The sequence below is a fragment of the Chinchilla lanigera genome, unplaced genomic scaffold, assembly GCF_000276665.1.
Source record: "Chinchilla lanigera isolate Chin_1 unplaced genomic scaffold, ChiLan1.0 scaffold00029, whole genome shotgun sequence".
Taxonomy (NCBI): Eukaryota; Metazoa; Chordata; class Mammalia; order Rodentia; family Chinchillidae; genus Chinchilla; species Chinchilla lanigera.
The window spans coordinates 4,693,803-4,718,067 of record NW_004955430.1 but is presented as its reverse complement, the minus strand read 5'-3'; the positions used below and the strand labels follow the sequence as shown (position 1 = coordinate 4,718,067).

Below are 24,265 nucleotides of genomic sequence, written 5' to 3'. Positions count from 1 at the left end.
TTTCTAGGAGTTTCTCAGCTGCCTTCAGAGTGGCCACAACTCTGGAAAGTACATCAGTTGGACCAAGTACAAACAGGTCATGCTGCAGACCCAGAAGTTATGAAACCTAGGAAGACACTGGGAATAGAATGTGCAGAAGGCAGATGATCACTTCTGTTGCTGCAAAGAGACAGAAACTGTCTTGGTGACTTCTGGCTCCATTTCCTTCTGTTAGAAGCCAATATTTAAGAAGTTAATTCATTCACTGGCAAAAGCTTTAGACATGATTGTTTCATTGACTCTGTTCCATTCCAGCTGGGAATAAGTAAGGACTGGGAGCCCATGCTCAGCCACACCAACCATGTAGCTCCTGCTACCCCCAACAAACCAACCCCAACTGGTCAGGCTAAAGGTGCATAATGTACTATTAAGCTTTCTAGACTCAAATATGCCTACCGATTTAAATGTCCTTATAAAGTCAGTGGTTTTTTCAATCAGACTTTTTAATAATTTTGACAAACGTTTGAAATTAGCTAACCCGTTAACTCAGTCCTTTTCTGATAATAATAAAGATTGTTGCAATCAAATATTACCATAAGTCCCATGTGAAAGCACGCATATGGGATCCACATGATGTGGTCATGACTCCTTTAATACCAGGGCGATTAGAGCAAAGTTGGACGATGATAGAACTCTCACATGGACTGTTCCTGAACAATGATGCGAGCAAGAAGCCAACTGGTCTCCTCCATACTTTGCCAACACACATTTGCATAGCAGGCCCTGATGTTATTTTCTGATTCTTACGAAAGGGGAAAATACATGTGAGGTAGACTACATGTGCATTTATATGTGTGTGCATTTGTGTGTCTGCACATTACTAGAGAAAATGACCTATGTTTTCTTAACTTTAAAAGCTGTGTTCACTATGTTACTCTGTATACTTGTATATTTTCTTTAAAATTAAATAAACGTGCACACAACTAAAGGTATGTCCTTTTCACAATATACTGCAAACAGTCCGGGGATGGCAAGCAGGTGTATGCTCACTGCCCCCTCACACTTCAGAGAAGGTACTGCTGTGGATGAGAGCCCCTTCTTAACAGTTCTGGTTGCTATCTCAGAGTCCTCGCTGCTCTCAACAAGGGGCTTTTGGTAGCATTTACCTGGGGGCCAGGGTTGACGAGACCAAGGCTCTCTTGGATTTGCCTAATCCTACTCTCAGAGAAATTATAAATGACGCTGAGAGAAAGAAAGCGGTTTACACAGCAGGTCACCAAACAATGACTTGGGCAGGAAATGAATACAGTCTCAACTGTTTCCATTCAGTGAAGAAGAAACTGAAAACTTTCTATGAATGAGGCAGTTGCCTTCAGCAATACAATTTGGGGGCAAATCCCACTGTGATGAAGCCTGAGGGGTCTCGTGCTCTAATTTGCCGTATCAAGTGTGACTTGCAAAAGTGGTTTTAGGGCTGGAATGTGAGTTAATGTATTATATAAAAGTACCTCTTATAAGGGATTTCAAGCTGCTTAGAGTTAAATAAAAAATTTCCACATATTTTCAGATGTTTATTGAAATAAGTAAATAAATATATTTGGAGGTAGAAGCCTTTATATATAAAAGTATGATAGAAAATATACTTACCCTACATTATCAACACATTGTGTGTCAATGTGTAAACTGTTAAACATTAACAATATTATGAATTGAGCAGCTTTAAAGTGAAAATTGCTGTAATATGTCATTATTGTAGAACTGAAGAGAACCTTTTAAAAGTCATAAAAGGAGAAGCAGAAAAGAATATTTTTCTTACCAGTGGCCTGAGTTCTGGATGCGTCAGGATGTATCCATTATTTGTGATTGCAAAGGCATAACCGTGAATCCCTAACTGTAAAAGGAAGAGAGAGAGAAACCTTCATTAGCTTGCTCCCTAGTGAATTCACAAAGCATAAAGCAGCCCGGCATTTAGTAATTTACAGCTTAAACTTGGCATTCATAACTCTTATCAGCACAATATTTCATTAAAATGAATGCAAGGCACTGATCCTTGACATTTGCTGGAAATGAAGACCTGTCACAGGATAAGCCCAGCAAATAGTACAATTTAAAATGTCACCGCCCTACATTAGTATCCAAGGGCTTTGTTTTGGATTATTTAAAACAAGAACAATTACTTTTAAAAAACTAGCTAATGTTTCTGGAAAGGTCTTAGGTCCCGAGAACAGAACTTTTAAAATCGGGCATCTCCTCTCTACCCATACTAAGGAAGCAAGTCTGCACACTAGCTCAGTTCAAGGCATCCCCAAGTCCCAGGCCCACAGGAGCCATCTCAAATACGCTCTCTCCAGGGATGTCATTTTTCATAACTCTTCAAGGATAAAAGTGTCTCCACCAGCCTATATGGGAGCCTGTCAGCCGCTTTATGTCCTTTCATCTTTAAATTGTGTGGCAGCCAACTTTTTCCATGCATGTGTCCATCGACACAAAGCCAAGGTAATTTTCTATTCAGAGCCTTACTTAATTTATGTTTTCTGACTAAATGGGACTATGAGAAATAGTTTGCGAGCTATGAAATGTTTTATTAGCTTTAAAAAGTATGTAATCAAATTTAACACTGCACTTATTTAAATAATAATCCCGGCTTTTTGACAATATTTCTATTACACAGTTGACTGCACCCATTGGCTACAATAAATTTACCTACAAATCATTCATGTATTAAAATAGCCTCTGGCATAAAACGCATACTGATCTCCCTCAAAAAAGAAAAAGAAAATGCAACCCATTTTTGCCAGAGCAATGAAAAGGAAGAGGTAAAAAAAAATCTGTATTTTTTTCCGAGAAGTTATTTCACAGTTCTGAGCTTTCATTGTTATTTTTCTTTAAATTTTCTGCCACTCACATTGGTGAATATGATCCTATTAAATGATCCAGACAACACAGTTTACAAACCAGGAGTGACCCTGTCTGCTTGTTAGCTTAACGTCAAGGTGATGTGAAATTAACTTCAGAGAATTTAACACCAGCAATTAAAAGTTTCCGTTGCATTACATAAAGCAAATATGCACCCTGTAGTCAAGGGCAACCGACGTTTCCGCCCAGAGTTACCTTGCACAGCAAGTCTTAATAAGATTCTACTTGAGTCTAATGATAAAAATATATTTCATTATGTTGCGAAAGATAAACCAGAGAGTTCCTATCCTTTGAGATGTGTATCACCTCTTTCATCTTGTCTCTTGGAAAAATGTCAGACACAGTCAACACTGCATTAATTACCATTATTATGTCCCAGTTCGACATGGGCTGGAGGGGTCAAAAAGGACACTGAGAGTTTGACTTTTTCCATTAAAGGCAAAAGTGGTATTTGAGTGGAAATTCAAAGTGAACATCAGGCCAAACATACTTTTTCATAGTCAGCCAATGCATTCGGCATGTTCTAACATACACGACTTTGGTTCTTTTTGTTTTGCTTGTGGGTCAAAAAAGAAGGTAGGACTCCTCTTAACACCCTGTATTTTACTTACATAGCATTTATGAAAAGATAAGATCTATTATTTGTTAGGTTGATTATAAATAATCAAGGCATCAGTCAAGGCCTTTCATTATTTAATGTCTGCTTCCTCCCACCAGAATGTAAGGTCCACAAATCCATGAAGACAAAGGTCATGCCACGTGGGCAAAAATATATGGCAGGGTGGTTGGGACGGAGGGTGGTGGAGTAGGGAAAGGAAGAAAGAGAAGAAAGAAACAAGAGAAAGTTCTGAATTTGGCACAGAATCTTCCAAGCTCAGCTCGGCTTTCAGCTTCCTCCTGTGGAATGCGGGAGCAGGAAGCTTCCGCTCCAATGGCCTCTTCGGAGTCCAGCTGCCATCCCTATTTTCTGCTTCCCATTTTTGCTTCAATTTAGTGGATTCTGCCTGTAGGCTTCTGCCACCTCCCAGGATGCCACCACAGTTTCTTCCTAAATAGTCCCGGGGGCCTCCTACTTCCCTGACCCTACAGGACTCTCTCCCTCGAATCTCCCTTGTTTTCTTAACCCTCTGCTTTGTCCTGCTGGCCCCCTCAGGGACCCCTTCCTCCTCCTCAGGATCCTCTTTGCCCCTCCCTCAAGCACTCCTTCCCCCTCACACACTGTCTCTAGTGGCCCTGTCCGTCTTCACTCTCCACAGCCACCTATGTGCCTCCAGCTCATTTCCCTGCCTCAGCCTCTCCCCTCTGGCCGTATAAGTGTCCAGGTGGCTGCTGGCCATCCCTCAGGCACCTTAACCTCTTTTTTCTCTTTTATTCCCAACCTTTTAACCTGAGGAAGCACCAAATTCTGCTAATTTTTCCCCAGATAGTCCACAGATTCACTCCGGCTTCCCCATCTGACCACCACATTAGTTCAACAGATTTCCACAACAGTCCTAACTGCTCTTCCTGCTTCGCAGGGCTGATCCAAGGTAACTCTGACCACATGGCCCCTCTGTGCAAAACCCACAGAAGCCCTCTGTCATCTATGAGCCCCCACGCGCCTATCCATCAGGTGTCTCCGGGGTCTGGACCTCAGCTAAGTACCACACTGCCTTCTTCCCCTACTGCCTCTTCGGGTACACGGCAGCAATAAGCACTGCAGCGCCTGCTCTCGCCCAGACCTTTACTCCCTTCCCCATGCCAGCTGCCCGCAGTGCCCCTTCCTCCCTCACCCTTAGCGGATTCTCACCAGTGCTATGAGCTCAGCCTCAGGAAGACCCCCCATAAAGTGTCTCTGACCTTCTTCTGGGTCTCCTTCCCTCCATGTATTTTTTCATTTCTCCTTTCACGTAATGTGCACAAACACCAAACCTCTACCTTGTGGCTTCTCGACCTTAGGTAATTCTCCTTCCTCCTTCTGCCTTGTCCTGGAAGGCAGCACCTCTTCTGTGAGAGTGAGCTCTCCCTGGGAAGGAGCGCTTTCACTCATCTTTGACTTCTATAGCCCCACAATAAGGTCAGCCCCATAGCAGGTGCTCAGTGAAAGCGTGCATATACTTAAGACATTTATTACTTTACTCAACTATCACCTACTTCATCTAGAAAGCTTGAGTCACAGTAAATATTAAAATTGGGCCAGAAAAAGGTGATCTGCTCCAGCAGATGCATAGCCAGGCCTTCTCAAACTTGCACTGAAGACTCTTCCAGACCTTCAAACTAATCTGGTTAGAATCCTTCCCAGAACAGTCTGAGAACATGACATCTAAATGTTGTATTTGTGGGGCAGTGGCATTTAGATGCCACCTGGTGGAGGTCTCAAAGAGAAACCCTGGGATCTTCTAAGCACACCGTGTGGATGAAATTCTCTGAGAATCAAACGCTCCTAATATGACAATGGCCAACATTCGGTTTTGGCCACAAATCAATATGCTGATGAAATCCCTAACTCTTGTTACATCCAAAATAGAGCCAGTCTTCCTGTCCATTTGCATGTGCAGTCCTGTGGCGTAATAGAGAACAGATTAGACACCAGGCCTTCCAAGGTGGGGGGCTGCCAAACCGGGCCCTGGCCCTGAACACGCTCCCCTGGAGGCCGGGAGCCGCCCCGGCCCCAGCCTGGGGAAAGCGGCACTTCCCTTCCAAGTGGAGAACCTTCGGGCTAATGAAGTGAACCCAATTATAAAATGGCTCGTTATGGTAACAGAGGCCGTGGTGTCTGGAAATTATTGCTGGGGTGTCTGGAATTCTTAATAAAAATTACAGGAAGTCTGATCGCTTGTGGGGAAATCTATGAAGCTAAGGGAGAAAGAAAGAATTCTATCTTCTGAAAAAAACCCAAGAGCCAAGAGCTGACTCATCTTTACAAGGTGTTAATGAGGAGGGCAAGGTGTGACCCCAACTCTGTTCCTGAGAGCTCTCCTCTCCTGTCGGCCATGGCCATCTTTGGCGGAGACGTACACCTTTCACAAAGCCCTTTACAAGAGCCCGAAGAGTGACAGACATCTGAGGTCGATGTAAGCCATAGCTACCTGTCTCCAGTTCCTAGCCTGACTCTCCAGAAAGAATAACACACAAGTGCTTGCATTTCAAACGCCGCTGCTTAATTTCTCATGGGGAATCTTCCTTTATTCCCTTGTTACGCTTTCTTTCATTTATCTTCTACTCAGTGAGTGATGCTGAGAAAGTTACAAGTATCCATAAATAAACACAGGCCCAAGTGGTACCTACTTATGGGAGTGACATAAGGATTTCACGGGAATAATGCATGGAAAGTACTTTGGACTACACCAAGCACTCAGTAAGGAGTTCAGTAAATGTCTTACTGTATTTTAATTATTACTAATATTTTATTTTAACATTCCAACTATCACCATTATTACTGTCATTGCTTTTATTGTTCCTAGTATATTGGCATTATGGACAATAAAAATCACAATTCTCCCATTTGGCAAGCCTTTAAGCTTTTTAAGCATCGGTTTCTTGAGGTATAAATAGAGGTGACAATAATGTCTATTATTAAGAAAAATGATAGCAAGGGCTTAGCACCTCCCCTGGGGAAACTGAGCAGCTGACCTAGAGATCGTTAGGATTCCATATTCTGCCTCGATTTATTTAGTGCAGCATATCACACAGTGGCCCTGTGCTTGGCTTTCTATGTCTCTTCTTGTAAAACAAGAAGCTTAAGAACTGTGGAAAGGGTCTCTATAGGTAGACATCCTTCCTTAAATACAGCACTACCTTGGTTCATGAGCTTAATTCTTTCCATAATTCTGGTCACAAACCAAGTTGGACCAGAACCAAACCCAATCCAATGGTTAGGGTCAATGTTGACCTTATGGTGCAATTTGATTCTGCTTTTATCCAGTTCAGTTTGCGAACAGAATCATGAGGTGAGTTTGTGAACTGAGGCACGGCTGTAGCAGGCCGGCAGTTCTGGACGCCCAAGCCTGGGGATTTCAATTAGCAATAATTGTGCCTCGGATAAATCTCATGGGCTATGCCGACACTGCCAGTGCACAAAGCTTGGCCTGGGGATTTCAAAGAAGTAAAGTCCCCTCTCTTTAGAGGCCACAAAGGCACCCCCCTTTACATATAGACCCTCACTGACCCCTGAGTTGCAGTTTCTGGGACCTACCATTTCCAACACTTGATTATGTGGGTTTGGATGAACTGGAAGCCCCACCATGCTTCTGGAAATTTAACTCCAACTATAAAGCTTTGGTGTATGCTGCTGGCTGTCACCATTTGACGAAGGGAACCAGGAATTAGAGAATGTGCTCACACCATCTCATCCACAATGGAGCTGCGCTCTAACCATTGCCTTCCTCTACCTACAGCCCAGGAAGGTTGCTAGGTCCCTCATCGCTGAGGAGAGTCAGGCTTCAGCACATCAGGCAAGGTAGGCAGCAATCTCCGAGCCTGACCATTCCTTTGAATGGAGGAAAGGGAGCCCCCACCAATCAACGATGGGCCTGAAATGGAGATGAGCTAGCCAGTCTGCTGGACACCCAGGAAGGAAGGAAGCAGCACGGTCGCAAGCCCTGTGCAGTTGGTGGAGCCCTTTACCCAGGGGACCAACAGGACTGGCAGGAGGGCAGGACTCTGACACACCTCAAGCTCCCACACTTAGAGGACCCTGGAGCAGTGCTGTGCGCGTGGGTTGGGCCCTGAAGACACTGCCCCTTTTCTTCTTGCTGATTTTCTTCCCTCTCATTCAGGAAGACAGGCATAGTTTCCTGTATAGGATCCAAAGACTCTCCATGCCATCTTTTTATAAAACAAACCAGTTGTGTCAATACCCTGCGTGTATCAGAAAAATCAAATGTTCATGTCTAACTTTACAATTTCACACCTTCTTTAAACTAAGGCTAGAGGTTATAAATAGTCAATTTAAATAAAAGTATCTGATATGTAACTTGCAGATTGCATACAGACAAGGCCATTGTTTATGATTTCTAGGGGAACAAGACTCCTGGTCTCTGCACTACTCTAAGGTCATTAGTAAGGTCATACATTACCTTGTATTTAGGGATGGTCTTCAGAAGTTCCTTCACTGGAACATCTGTGCCAACCACACCCAGAAGAATGCCCTTCGATCTCTGTTGAAGATAAACATTGAACAATAATAACAGTAAGTGAACTTGGCAAAAGAAACAGGAGCTCATGAGAAGTCACTTGTCACAAATCATATTCAGGGCCTTCCTCCGACTGCCAGGGATTGAGGATTCACCCAAATTCCTAAGAAGGTCCTTTGCTGTCCTTTATCCTCTACTCAAAATATTACTCGCCAGGGCCAGGGATTTAGCTCAGAGGTGCAGTGCCTGCCTGGCAAGGGTGAGGTCCTGCGTGGGAGTCCCAGTACAGAAAAAAAAAAAAAAAAAAAAAGAGTAAGAAAGACACGAAGTATTACTAGCCAACGAAGGTGGAGTGTTAGAGCAAGATCAACCACTAGGTCCCAACCCACTCATAAACCAAGACATTTTAATCTGCTCCCTATTCTCCTTCCTAGAAATAAAAAGTTGATGAGAAAGAGCACAGTGCTCTCAGCAGCTAAGGATTCTAACCAGAAATCAGTCTCTCATGACAGCTTTTCATAGGAAAGACAGCAAGGTAACCTCTTTCTCAGTTTACACTGCCACCTGCTGCCCGGAAGAGAGAGACAGGAAATGACCAGAAAGAGATACAACAATCCCAGCAGCCTTCGCAGCAAACTGGAACCAAGGACCAAGGTGAAGGAAGAGACCTGAATGTCCCAGTTTCCAAGGCAGGTGGCCACTGTGGTTTGCTGGAGTTTGCAGTTACAAACTCCAGCAAATCACATTAGGAAGAATGTACAAGCTTCTGCTGTTCATCATTTCCTTTAAAGGATGCCATGGCTTGAGTAGTAGCCCTGCAAATTCATGTTCAGTCAGAACCTCAGGCTGTGATACTACTTGGAAATGGGATCCTTGCAGATGGAATAGTTTAGGACAGTGAGAGGACATTTAGAAATAATTCTGGATCTAGGATGGGCCCTGAGCCCAATAACTGGTCTCCTTACGAGCAAAGAGAAAAAAAGGCCACTTGATAAAAGATAGAGGCAGAAAGTGGAAAGATGCTTCCACAAGCTAAAGGACGCCAGGTGTCCCAGAAGCTGGCAAGAGGCAAAGAAGGATTCTGCCACTCTGCCCTACAAACTGCAGAGGGAACACGGCCTTGCCAACACCTCGGTTTCAGACTTCCAGCCTCTACAACTACTAGAGAGTAAATTTCTGCTTTTTAAGCAACCCCGGTATGTGGTGCTTGGAAATCAATCAGAAAGCTGATAAATACGAGCTGATAAAAACTCAGCTCCCCATCATCAGGGATTCCCCCACATTTCCCCCTCTGATCACTCAACACTGAAATTCTGCTATGATCGCTAAACTGATGTCTATTTGAGTTACAGTGATGCTTGCCTTGGTGGTTCTCAGCAGGATGAAACAGTAATACAACATTAAACACCCTCTAACCTTAGAGAAAAAAGTCACCAGAACTTGAATGAGAAAGGACCTGAAAAGGGAACCCTTCCGGCAGTGAAGGGAACATGCGACCCCCATACTCACGGTTTCGTTCTGTTTACTAAACACGGGCATGGCCACTGTGGTCATCAGAACGAGGCCCTGATCATCGGCAAGCTGGACAGAGAGAGAAAAGCTGGTTACGGAGAATGCTCTGGAACCTCAGGGCTGGAGATCAGCCTCTGTGACAGGCACATCCTATGCTGGACAGGGCTGCTGAGAACAGGCCAGCGCTGTCCAAGCATTAGCAGGGAGGAGGTGCAGACGAGGAGTGTCCCGGTCTTCAGCTGAGGAAACAAGGTCACCATCAGTCACTCCAGTGGATGCATCCTCTGTGTTCAGCCATTTTGCTTCAAAATAAAGCCTTGGGGCTGGGGATTTAGCTCAGCGGCAAAAGCGCCTGCCTGGCAAGCGCAAGGTCGTGAGTTCGGTTCCCGGTACCGGAGAAAAACCAAAAAATAAAAAAAAAATAAAAAAATAAAAAAATAAAGCCTTGTTTGGATCTTAGTGATTTGTTTTATTACAACGGGCTGATTTTACTGTTTTACTTACCAGATATTTATGTTCAATCTGTACACTAATAACACTTCTCCATAATCTAAAGATCAAGGGTCAAAGAGCATAGACAGAAAGAACCTTGTGAGCTGCCCCTGTGGGAAACCCCAGAATCTGGAAGTATTTATTCTCTACAAGGTAGGCAAGTCGAGGCCCTTTCATGCTACAGATTTCTGAACGTTAGTTCCAGATGGAAAACAAAACAAAACAAAAACAAAAGAAAAAGATAATCATATGACTTTGAAAATCAGGACTAAGATCCTAAGCATTTCTATTCAAGACGAGACCCTTAAAATATAATGTGACATCTGTAATCTTCTAAACTGCAGATGGGCACTGTCAGGCCCAGGTGGCACTAGCTTTTCACACTGTGTTGTGAGGGAAACGGGTGAGAATGGCTACTCCACCCAGCAATAAATGAGGAAACAGAGTCCTGGAATCTAGTAGGCTTTGCTCCAAACCAAACCTGGTTTGAATCCTCTGCTCTGACTCTTCGCTGCGTTAGCTCAGCTTTATGTCCTCAGATGAAGTAAGACTATTCCACCACACCACGGCCGCGAAGATGAAATGTGACCACCCAGCGTGGTACAAGGGATGTGGAAGGGCTCGAAGGCTGATGTTCTCCTGGTTCCCTATGTTCGAGGTGACACAGCTTGTGAACAACAGAATCTAAAGGAAGACCAGGACACATGCCACTGCGGACAGTCACCCAAATTGGCCAACTCTGATGGGAGAGAAATACTTTCTGGCTTCACAGCCTCCTAAAGCACTAAAAGTGAAATACTCTGTGAACTGGAATCGCCCATCTTCAGTGGAGAGCATTTTCTGATGCATTTTTACTTCTGCTGCATAGCTTTAGTTCCAGGGAGTAATCAGCTATTTCTCCTGCATATGTCTTGGGATGGAACATCATAAAAAGAAGATCTTAAAATCCAAGCAGTTGATGCCTTCACACATTGGCCAATATCTTAGGAGCCATTAAACTCAGTTTACCTTTTCTCCTGTTCTTCTCATGGATTCTTGGAGCTATGGGGCATCACGGAAGTGCATAGGACAGAAGTGCTCAAGTGCTTGCTGGAGATGTGCAGTCTTAGGCCTTATTCTAAACCCTCTGAGTATGAATCATTATTTAACAATCAGTATGCATATCAAAGTTCAAGAAGCACTGCTGGACAGCCCTTTTCCCCTCCATGCCATCAGTAATCATGATAGCTAAAGGGAAGCTGGCAGGTGTTAGAAAAACTCCCAACAAAAAGGGAGAAGGCGGGGCTGGGGATTTAGCTCAGCGGCAAAAGCGCCTGCCTGGCAAGCGCAAGGTCGTGAGTTCGATTCCTGGTACCGGAAGAAAAGACAAAGACAAAAAAAAAAAAGGGAGAAGGCTGCGTTTTTCATAGTTGTGCATCTATGTCAAAATGGGTTTACATTCTTCCATGAAAAGTAAGATGAAGCAAGATTTTCATGGTCTCTAAGGTCTAGGACCTCAAGGTATTATGGGTAATTTTAAGTCTCATTTTGGCTAGGTCATGATGCCTACTTGTTTAATTGACCACCGTTCTAAAGAGTTGCTAGAAAGGTACTTTTTATGTATAATTTGCATTTAATTGAGAAGATTTTGAGATTATCTTCCATAATGTGGACTGGTCTCATCCAATCAACTGAAAGCTTTAAGTGCAAGGACAGTTACAACAAGGAAAAAGAAATTCTGCCTCTAATTTGCTTTCAGACTCAAAACTTGTACTGTAATTTGCATTTGGCCAGCCTACTTTACAGACTGCCTTTACAGACTTCTGATTTGTCAGAGTCTGCAATCATATAAGACAATTCTTTGATATAAATCTCTCTGTCACTGTCCTCTCTCATATTTTCTCTATAATACATGTACCATACCTATGCTATATATGTATGTACACCCACAGATACACACACACATCCTCTTTCTGTGTAGGCTCTCCTATTGGTTCTGCTTCTCTGGAGAATTTTAATTAATATACAAGGTAATCACGTACCTATTGTGTACTTAAATAACTAAGCAAATTTATTAATATTGATAACCACATACTATTAAGTAGAAGACTATGTTGACAATTCTTGTTGCCAGGCACCAAATAATCTAGTAAATTCAGTACATACAGTCTATGGAAAGAGAGTCCCAACATTTTCTAAAATTACAGTAATTAAACTATATGATGGCCACCACTGGAGGCATGCAAGGCCATTTTCAAAGGCAGAGCTAACCCACAGTAAGCAGTGTTCTTGGAATCAGAAGTCTTCCCAAAGTCTGACTCCCTGATTAATCCTTAATGTTATACAGAAAACTGATTTGAGCTGATCCATAACCCTGGACAACTTCCACTATGCAACCTAAATCAAAATTTCAAGCAATGCCAAAATGTATCATGGATGAAATCAAAACATATCATTGACAATAATGAGAAATGAAGCTTTTCTCCTGCAACCAGTAAAAATCAGTTATAAATCACTAGTAATTATCCTGGCACAAACACAAGATCATGGAAAATGAACTTCCAAATATTAAGCCAGAATAGAGTATCAACTTCACTCAGGGGCTAATTCCAAATGTAATTACTGCAACATTACTTTAAAAAAAAAATCCCTGTAATATTGCATTTGTACTGAAACCACTCATTTGTAACCAGCCTCAGGTAAACAAAGGAAATGCACTGAGTCCAGTCTGGCCAGAGTTTACAAGTGAAACTATGGTCTCCTGTGCTCCTTTTCTAGGGGCAGTTCTGGCTTAAATTTGCACAGGCTTGGCCAGAACCCTAACTTGTATATTTCCTCTAATACCAGTTCATCGTGTGGCTATAAGGGCTGGCAAGAGCCCAGAAATAGCACTTGTACAACCTTAAGGCTCACTCATACCCACCACCCCAATCATTCCAGTCTCCACAGGTCTGGACTCTGTGAATCTCGAACATTTCATGGAGAAGGAAATCAATTTGAAAGTTCATTTGCACCATAAGCACTTTATGATCAAAAGGCATTCTATATTCCTGCCATAGGAAATAGCAGCCAGTGGCAAGAGTGTTTTGCAGACCACCAAGCAGATGTTATGCAGCCAACCACAGCCAGAAACTTCTGTCCTCCCCATACACGGTGGGTCCCTGCTTTTCTGTGGTCCCCAACCTGTAGTTGCTCCTGAAGCAAAATCACTGCTTCAGATTCATATATCTGACTTCCAAGAAAAATGCAGATGGAGAGTCAACCTTCATTTTCCAAAGGGTAGGCGCAGGAGATGAGGGTCACCATGGTCCATGTGAGGAAAATCCCATTCATTTAAATCTAAGAGAGAACCTTAAAATGAACTGCTGTTAAATTACACTTGTCCGGGCTTTGAACAGGCATTCAACCTACTTGGTGGTAGTGTTTTGTTGTATAACAAGTGTGTATTATTCCATATCCTTCATTTCCTATGCTACATAATGGGGACCATTCTGGTATCAAAGGAAACGATGAATAATAATACTGAACATCTGGTTTATAAAACACAAACTTGCTCAACAGATTGACTGCTTCCTGTCAGCTTCCCAAGTTAATCATGCATGTGGGCACATATGAATATGCATTCAGACTTGTGTGCAAGATCTCTGCAGCCACGGTAGGGCTCGACTCTTAATGCTTGATGAGTTTTCCACTAACGGCAGCAGTTGGCACTGTGGCTAGCCCTTGGGTGTGGCCCTAGATAGCTTTACAAAGCCGCACTTATGGTCTCTCTACTTCGCTGCTGGTCTGGTCATTGCTATTCATTTATTTCCTTGCAGAACATTTCTTCTGCATTAGTTATGTACCAAGTTCTACGCCGTGAGCTGTGAAGGGACTGGGAATAATAATACATCGGTGTTCTCCCCAAGTCTACCTGGGGAGACAAGCTCCTGAGGCAGAGGGAGAGGGCTGGCGGAGGCTGCACATTGGCTCTCACCTGGTAAGCAGAGTGGCTGTCTTCTTCAGGTTTAGCTTGAACTACAGTAAGAACTTCTGGCGTACATTGATATCTGTCAAAGGTCATGTGACAGGTTCAGAATACTTCCTAAAAGCAGGCTTAATTACCAGGAAGAAGTCTGCAGTTTCATTCCATTTGCTTTATAGGAAGGACATTTATAAATGAAGCAGTGCCAGGGTAGGTGTTTTTTAAATTGGTGAGCACCATTTTTCTCTTGTTCTACGAATATCACTCCTTCCGTTAGAGAGATTCTCTCCCATTCCAACCACAAATTCTTCATGGCAGGTAACCTCTCCCAAGCTGAGTGCATGTCTAGACATCCAGCCCCAGCTGCACCATATGCAGAGTTTCTCACACACACACACACACACACACACACACACACACACACATCTTGTCCAGGTTACACTGACTGACTTATTAATTAGGCACATGATTCAAGCTAGACTACCTGGGATTGTTATTTTTTCTGTCTGGAGCTAATAGCAAAGATTCTTTACTCTTCTTTGTAGATGGTTCTCAGTATATTCACTCCCAACAAGAATGGAGGTGGCAAGGTACATCCCTTCTCCACAGACAGGGAACCAGACTGAGAAAACAAAGTCAAACCACAGAGACGATGAGGAGGGGTATATGTGTGTGATTCAGAGAACAAAAGAGAGAGAAGGGAAGGGAAAGGAAGGGGTAGGGAGGGGAGGGGAGGGGAGGAGAGGAGAGGAGGATAGGGAGGGAGAGGGGAAGTGTAAGGAAGGACATCTTCGTTTCTTTTTGTCGGGGATTTGAGATAGGGTCTTGCTCTGCAATCCAGGCTGGCCTTGGACTCTCTACATAGCCAAGGCTGGCCTCGAACTCAAGGTGATCCTCCTGCCTTAGACTCCCAGGTGCTCGGATTACAAGCGCGCACCACCACACCCAGCTGGACATCTTCATTCTTAAGGTCAATCTCCATCTATGCTTTTTTCCTTATTATGTTACTCAAGCCAGTACAGTTTATTTTCTTGCCCAAATGAGCAGGAACTGGACTTGTGACTCTTAGTAGAGTTCTAAATCACACAGGTGCAGATTTGGACCATAAATGACATATGTAGCTTCAGACACTCCTTGACATACTTCCAAGTGCCATTATCACCTACACAGTGAGGACTTTCAGAGATTAGAAAAGGCAAGAGGAAAAATTGTCTCGATAGTCTTAAAATAAGTGCTGAACTTCTTTCAAGGGGAGAAATTCAGGTAACCTTCTCCCTCCCACAAAATAGCAAATACTGAATAAGAATAGGCACCATTTGGGGAAATGACCATTATACGGTGATATAAAAAATTGTTGTCATTGGGATTTTAGGACAAATCTTAACAATGAATAAAAGCTGTAGGTAAGAGTAAGTTTTTGGTTACACCAGGAAACAGCTGTGCAAATGTTGAGGGGGAGAGGCCAGGCCTGGGGACAGGTTGTGGGCAGGTGCCAGCACCCCTTGCAGTGAGTATAAGCGGTGCTGGCCGTAGCGCTGCCTGAGTAGCCTGTGCTTTTGAAGCACATGTGTTTTATTTGCCTTCTTCTCATCTCTCTTCAGAGGAGGCTTGCTAGGACTAGTGGCAGGATTCTGAGTCTCTTGCAGCTGGAAGCCCCGTGGGTGGGTGCCAGGTTTCAGGGAAAGGAGGCAAGCTGGGCCAGGCCTGGAGAAGGCATCCGGATGAGTTCAGGGCCATTCAAGGGCTGCCAGGTGGTTTTCAGCAGAGGGTTCTGACAGCCTGAGGTTCTGCTCAGCCCTGAGGCCTGAGTTCAAAGGAAAGGTTGTGCATAAATGGCCAACTCTGCTTGGGAAGACTAGCTGTAAGCCAAGAACAAAGACTAACTTGTGAACTCTCTTCAAATATCAGATTTCTTCTACACTTTGTCCTCTTATGTTTTCCTTTCCTTACTACAGTTGATAAACATACTGACTATATCAATGGAGTACATAATATAAGTGTTTAATGCTACAATAGATGATGTCTAATATACTGAATATTATATGTGCATATGACTTGTAAGTACACAGTGGTGATCCTATTGTTTTTCTTTCACTATGTCTAATGAACACTAACCTTAATTAATTTCTTTGTTTTTTCTTTCTTTCTTTTTTTTTTTTTTTTTTTTTTTTGACACTGAGAATTGAACTCACAACCTTGCACTTGCCAGGCAGGCACTGTGCCTCTGAGCTATATTCCAAGCCACAACCTGAATTAATTTCATGAAAAGACATTGTCACCATCTAGTGGCAGTCATTGTGAATTGCAGACACAATGTCCTGGGAGATAAGTACAAGGTACATTCAGGGAGTGAGCCTTTGCCGTGAAAACATACTTAAATGGCGGCCAGTGTCCCTTAGAAAGCCACCCAATAGAAGTATAGGCTATACCAGCCTTAGTTCTGTCAATAATCTTTGCCTTGACAGGAAAGGAGTGGGACTAAGAAGTAGAAAAACATAGCTGTGTACATCTGTAAGTATGGATGGGACATTTTGAAAGAAGCAGCACTAATTCGTTAAAGTCTGCAGGATCTAGGAGTGTGACCAAGGAGTTCAGAGGCAGTGAGGTCCTCTCAGTTCACTTTCTGAACTGCAACCTGAGCAGAAAGAAGGCAACTCCTCGGCATCCTCTCCTCTGCTGACGACCTAAGGCTACTAATTTCCTGGGAATTCCCAAAGGCCGAGCTCTGGGTAGCACAGAATGAGGGGCATTGGGATGGGGTAGAAATATCCTCCACTTTGTATTCCACACCAAGGGGCAAACAGGATGGTTGAAAATCACTTGGCTAACCGTTCATACGAAGTAAAGCACCAGAGAAAAGGAAATGTAAATCCAGAAAAAAAGAAACACGGGCAGAAGATGCAGCTATGAAGAGGCTCTTCACAGCCAGAATCTCTGGGCTTTTCCTTGCTACCCCACCACAAAGTTCCTCTGTATCTACCTCTTCCCCTGGCCACACACCCATCCCCAACCTCCCATCTCCTTCTCTACTCCAACATCACTATCCTCAACACTGGATGCAGGCATCAGGGCGAGGATCTAGTGAGGATGCGCCGGTTGTGCATGGCTGGACATTTTCTGTGTAGACACAGCTCATGGTGGAGATCAGGACAGCAAGGTTTTCAGAGGAACAACCAGGTTAAAACCCCCAAAACATGGCATGGAAATCCTGCTGCATCTCACACGTACAAAGGAAGCCCAGGATCGCCACTGCCTGGCTGATGTCAATGTGATGTGTGTGACTTGGCAGTACATTGTATTCTTGCAGCCTTTGAATTTCTATACTTCAAAGTCAGTGATACTCAGGACATTTCTAGGTGCTTTAATAGTGGCCAGTTTTGAGATGCTTTCTATGGTATGCATATTTAAAAACTGATTTACTTAATAATTCATTCAATGATTTAAAAAGCATTTTGAAAGGAGAAAGGAAAGAAAGAGGAGCATGTTTCAGTGGTAGAACCAAGGCTCCTACATCATCACTAGCAATATAGTGGCATCACACACACACACACATACACACACACACAATCTTTCATGAATTCTAAGAGTTCTCCTGGATATTTTTCCTGAGAATTTTTATCCCTGTTATGGGGCCTGAAGGCTGTATGTAAACTCTCTAAAAACACAAATGACTGAGATTCACATGGCAACATGGATAAATCTCACCATTTGGAAAATGAAGCAAGTTGCAGGAGTATACAAGTAATGTGAAATTATTTCCATATGGATTTAAACACAGAACACAACACTGCCTACTGTGTATAGGCCCATACACCTATTATAAACTGAAACAGACAAACAGAATGAGACTTCTAGTTATCAGGACCCAGCAGAAAAGGAAGAGCATATCGAAGGGGGTGAGCTGAGCAAGTTTAATGAAGGGACGAGGGTCAGGGATTTAGCTCAGTGGCACAGCGCCTGGCTAGCAAGCATAAGGTGCTGAGTCAATACCTGGTACCAAAAAAAAAAAAAAAAAAAAAAAGATAGTAAAGGGACAATTTGGGAAAGTGCTGGCAGAACACAGGGTACTCCCTGCCATGGGGCAGAGCAGTCCCTGGAGGGTAGGAATAGGACAGCACTCCTGCACTTGGGAAAGCGGGGGGTCAAGGAGCTAGAACCCGAGACAGAGGTGCTTTGAGAACAATTGGTGAAAGAGCTGTGACCACACAGGGGGACAGTCAGCCCCCAGCAGCCCCGCCAACGGCGATCCCCCACTCCATCAAACAAAGTCATAAAAAACTGAATAGGATAAAACATTCATATTTCTTAAGTCTGTATGGTGGGGACATATGTGGTTTTCCAGTCTCTTTCCCGTATAACTACAATTTTTCATAGTGAGAACATCTCCCTATGTTCTCGTCTGTAGAAGGTGTTGTATAAATAAAACACATAATAGCATAAGCTTGCAATGAAGATTAATGCCTAAAACTAAATTAATGAATATAATGATAATAAATTTTTAAATCCTAGTTTTGAAAGTCCTTTCTACACAAAGATAAAAAAATCCTTCACACTGAAAATACTATCAGAGTAAAATTTTTATAGTCTCAGTTAAAATTTACATTGACCATCAGTATTTTGGATGTCCTTTATAGTGAGGGATTATAAAAAGCTAGGATTACTTTTCAGTGAAAAGCTGATAATTGAAAGTGAGCAGTATGACTTATCTTTTACACTACTGAAATGAACTGCTTTGTTTTAAAAATTCCACACAAATTAAGAACACCAATCATTATTTAAATTTCTATTAGGCACTGGTATTTTCCAACATTTTTGCAAGACATCTGAATCCTAAGTCATACAAGTTCCTAAAAAATGACAGCAGATAATAGGAAGAGATAAATAAATAAAAATCAATAACATTACCTTCTGTTTTGCCCTTGACTGTCTTAGCAGTCACTTAATCCATGAGAACATAAATAATCTTTTGTTTTTTGCCAAGATGTTGTCTCTTTTCTTACTGAATCGTTATTACTCATATCTAAGATTTGGAGATTCTGAAACTTGAGAGATTTTACTGAATTTGAACTTTTCAAATAAAAAAATAAGCAAAATTTTGGCTGCATGTTAGATGGCTTGGGTTGTTTTATCCTTCTCTTTTTTATAACCCAAACACAGCTTTTTTGGAGGAGAATGCCGTATAATGTTGGAACATCATATACGAAACAACATATCATATACAACATATATGATGCATCATATATGATATATGATACAACACATCATATACATCATATACAACATATCTAGAAACAGCTTCCTTCCAATAAAATAGTTATTGTTCAGGAAAATATTGATTTTGTATCTCCCTTTCCCAATAATTTTAAAATATAAGTTATTAAATGGGGTCTATAGCTTATGAGTAAACATCTCATCAGAGAGAGGGCAGTGTGTTTGACCAGGAACACAAACATGAAAGAAAAAAAAAAACAGGGTCAAGAGAATATTACTTTTTAAATGTATTTTCTTATTTTTTGGTTTTTTTCCGGTACCGGGAATCAAACTCACGACCTTGCACTTGCCAGGCAGGCGCTGTGCCGCTGAGCTAAATCCCCAGCCCAAGAGAGTATTACTAATGAACATATCTCAAAGCTGTCTTGGAAACTGCTTTGTTCTTTTATTAGGGCACAACCTGCTTATTTCAAGAGTACCCAGTAATGCTGACAATGAGGACTGTCATGAGGCACTGGATTCTGCCCAATATTAACGACGCACTCTGACACATAACTGACCACCCCCCCACACACACACGCTGTGGTCAAACATTCCTATTTTCACAAATGCGGTTTAGACACCTCCCCAAAAGGTGCCTGAAAAGAATGTCAACTGTCGGGGCTTCAGAGCTCTGCAACAAAACCTTCCCCTTGTTTAAACACCCCCTGAAATGCTGTTTCCTACATAAAACCTTCCCTAACCAAGTGGAAATGGAAACCAGGTGTTCTCAAACTTCAATACAAAGATAATCACATTTATTCTACAACCAGAGATACTATCAAGGACCAAGTTTGTGCAGACTGTTAATACAGCAAAGTCACTGAATGCTGTGGCTGGAACAAACACTGGAGATCTTGTAGCACCCATGGACTCCAAGGGCAGAGGTAGGAATGATTCCCCTTTTTAACCATCGCATTTTGCACAGAGCCTGGTACACAAGAAGTACTCAGCAAATGATCCTTGAATCAATTGACTCCAATACAGCCCTTTTGTTTATTTTGTGAAGGAGGCCCAGAGAGGAAAGGGTCACACAGAACTGGTACCAGAACTCAGACACAACTTAGTACCCCTCACTTACTATCTTCCACAACAGGGGGTCAGTTATGTGTCAGAGGGCATCACGAGGATTGGCCAGAACCTAATGCCTTAGCGATAATTCTTACTGTCATCACACTTATAAACAAAGCAGTTTCCAAGACAGCTTTTAGATATGTTAATCAGCAATATTCTCTTGACTGTGTTTTTAAAATATATGTGTTCTCTGTCAAACAGTGCCCTCCCTCTGTTGAGATGCTTGCTAATAAGTTATAAACCAAGCTTAATGATTTATATATTAGAATTACTGGGAATCAGGAAAACAATGTCAATATTTTCCTGAAATATTGTGCCTCCGTCAGTGTGGTAAGCCTGAGACTACAATGAGTTTCTTAGAAATTGTTGCCTATAAGCTGCTGCTGCTGGTAGGGGTAAAAGATGCATGATATCAAGCCAATATCACAGGGATAAGAGAAAAACGACTTAACTTTTTAAAGACCTTAGCTGAACACTATGACTTCAGGCAAGTAGAAGTGAATTAAAATCCTAGAGCATCTGGTTACTCAAACTTGCTGGGTCATCTTTACTTGTCATCCATCCATCCTTCCTACCATCCATCCATCCATCCTTCCTTCCTACCATCCATCCATCCATCCTTTCTTCCTACCATCTATCCATTCATACATCTGCCTAGGCATAGCCATTGTCAAATGTAGCTTGCTATTATAGCACAGCATTGCTTTACATGTACATAGTTTTAATTCTAATCCTGATACAGACCTTGCAAATTGTGTTCGCTGAATAGGCAAAGGAATTTAAGATACAGGGGCAAAAGGGCTTGCTCTAGGTCATAGCTGGCAGCAGGTGGAAATATGAGCCTTAGTCTACCTGATTCCAGAGCTCATATGCACATGATTCTGCCCTTAGTCTTCTGTTTTACAGAATAAGGACAGATGTTATGTTTTGCCTTCAGGAGCTTAGAGTGCAGGGAAGGAGGCAACCAAGTAAGTCACCCTTAAAAGAGAAATAGCCCTCAAGAGTTCTCGGAAAAACCAAGGAGAATTTTCAACAAAATACCCAGCATATTGCCTGGCGCATTGGACAGGGCAACTCTCACAAGGGCTATTGCAGATTTGGCAAGAGAAATTCATGTGCTTCTTTGAAATCCACTCATTACTCCATGATATATGAATTTTACCCGCCTCTTCATCTGAGTGATGTAAGCAAAGTATGAAGATATTTCTCCTTTGTCTATGACAGCGTACCATAGCCTTCCTAGTTCAACATGGCTCAGGCAGGATGCGAGGTAAGAAGTGATAGCTACACATATTACAGGAAATGAAAGGAGCACACTGGCGATGGAGCGGAGGAGTCAGGAAGAAAGGACAGACGCTCCAGCACCCAGCCTCCAAACACCTAATGTGTTCCAGGCATGGGCAAGCAGGGATGGACTCCATCCAAGCACACAGAACTCATGATGCAGCAAGTGGTTCAATTCCGTGAGTCATTTCTGGAAAAAGAAAATCCATACCATGGCATTAGTCCTTGCTTGACATTTTTGTACCTCATGAATCTTGGTTGGGTTTCCCAAAATCCTTCTAGCTAATTCAAAGGGATAAACATCTAATTCTCTGTTTTTGAACTTCTTCACAGCATTGTTGCGTACGATTGTGCAACTGTTCCCGTTACCCAGAGGGTCATTTCAGTTGAATCCTTCAGCATGAGACATCTGACAGCTCATCTAGACCCATCCCTTCAGTTCTCATGGAACCGGGCGACGAGCAGGTTTGCAGCAACTGGGGGGTCTGACAAGAGAATTACACGACTGGAAAGAGGATCAGACAGCTGAACTATGATCAGACCAAACAAATCCATCACAGTTTACAGCAAAAACTGAAAGGTGGCTGTTGCATTAAAATCAGGTATTTTTCCAATTTTATGTGCAGAAATAATTTTTCCAATTTTATGTGCAAGTAAATACTGTCAATGAAAATTAGATATTTTTGTAATAAAAACTATGCCAACAAATGTAAAGAAAGGCTATGCCTATGAGTACAAAGTATGTGGGTGTTTTGAATAACTTGTGCATTTGCCAGGCCTGTTTCCCACACACGACCAGTGAAGTCAGATGAAAATCACTGATGGTGACTTGACACTGATTTGATATAGGCTTGACTTATATTTGCATTTGGACAGAGACTTGATTTTCAGTTTTAGTCAATGAACTGCAGTGATTTTGATTTGCTCCTGTGTTGGAATAATATTGCTTATATGTTCTGTAAGGCAATCAGAAAGAAAATACATTTCTTTCCACATATTTTGGGTTATTTAATTCATTATTTCATTAAGATATTCCAGGAAGTTCCCCTTGAAATGACATATCATCCAAGGCCTAGGCCATTAAATTATCCATAAACTATTTCACAGAAAACACATCAACTGTATCAAGTGATGCACACAGAAATTCAATATTGGGAATTACGGAGGAGACCGGAAAATGGCAATCTAACTCTTTGCATTCAAGATTGTTTAGGGCTATGCTAATAAAAACGACCTACACACTTGCATCCTGAAGCAAGGAAATCAGAAATTGGCCCTCTTGAGACAAAACTCTCCTGGGCTTAATATTGTCTATACTGGCATTAAGGACATGATATCCCAGTCACTGAGCTTTGGGAGGTAACCTCTCTCACTATTTGCCTTCCTTTCTATACAGAAGGAGGATCTTTGTATCTCTTTGCAGATGTAAGAACAATTGAGATGAAAACAATTTTCAAAATCTAATGTTTTTATTCAGATGTTCCTTTGAGTTTCAAAAGAAAAGATATTTTATCTTTAGCAATGTTAAAAATAGTTTGTATTGTGTCAACATCTCAAGAAAATCATATTTTGTAACTGTGCTTGATTTAAATAAATAGAAAATATTCACACAGTTTAAGTGAGAATTTTTGAAAGAATACTTTGAATTCCTAAGACACTCAACTAGAACTTGGCATATCAAGATTTTAAAATCAATTCTTGGCTTTCAGCTTCATAAATACCTATTTCTTTGGTCTATTTTTTTTAAACACCAGGAGACATCAGTGTTTCAAAACCACTTCTGTCTTTATTTGATTAAATTTGTCTATGTTAACCACTTACTAGTCCAATTCTTTAAATACAGGATGACCAAAAATTGCATATTTTTTCATTAATTTTTATAAGGCAATATAACAGGAAATATAAAATGCCAATTTCATCAAATTTATTCAATGATTTTTTGGTGTACAGTATATCTTAAAACATTCAATACACAATGAAACATTACAATCTGGATGGTAGTATCTAGTCTCTTGCTGAATTATTTTCACATTATTGCCTTTCTTTGAACAGCACACTTGACTGTTTGTTGGACCTTCCTTTTTTTCTCTGGAGGGTACAATTTCAATAAAGTGACTACCCACCAAACTTGATGGGAAGTCGTTGATGGATGTCCTGATTGGCATTTTGCTATCCTGTATTTTTCAATTATTTGATCTATTAGAACTAATCTAAATTGTAAATGACTTTCTGAAGCCCCTTGTTTTGAATAAATAACAAGAGTTCCATATTGTTTGGCCCAGAAGGTGCATAAATATTTTATATTAATATTTTCCTTGCTTTTTGATTACTGAAGAGATTTGCAGATGTTGGTCAACTCTGTCAACACCACCTATAGAAGTATTACAATCACTGATGACTTTTGGAATTATTTTTAGTTTTTTTTTCAAGTTCTAGCATTTCTCTATTATGAATACCTGACAATAAGGAAATAGCGTTTTTGTCTTTCCATATAACACAGATTTTCCTCTCTGCTATGCTAGTATTTCTCTTTTTCAGTTTTTTCTTTTACAGATGTTTGGGCACTGCCTTCCTATTCAGTCTCAGTGTCACAAACATGTCCATTTTGTATTATAAAAGAATATCACTGAGTTCTGCAGAAGTATAAAAATTATATCTAATGTATTTATGACAAAAATTTTCATAGATTGTAGCACAAAAT

At 41.7% G+C, this 24,265-nt stretch overlaps 1 protein-coding gene across 3 annotated transcripts in view; it reads right to left on the bottom strand.

Moving 5' to 3' along the window:
- Cacna2d3 (calcium channel, voltage-dependent, alpha 2/delta subunit 3) overlaps window positions 1–24,265 on the bottom strand; it is a gene marked incomplete at its 5' end in the record, with an annotated part of 848,592 nt that overhangs the window by 221,832 nt on the left and 602,495 nt on the right. For all 3 annotated transcript variants that reach the window (XM_013515709.1, XM_013515711.1, XM_013515710.1), the window contains 3 exon segments: window positions 1,796–1,870; window positions 7,953–8,033; window positions 9,519–9,590. In XM_013515709.1, coding sequence (XP_013371163.1) covers window positions 1,796–1,870; window positions 7,953–8,033; window positions 9,519–9,590 — 228 coding nt within the window.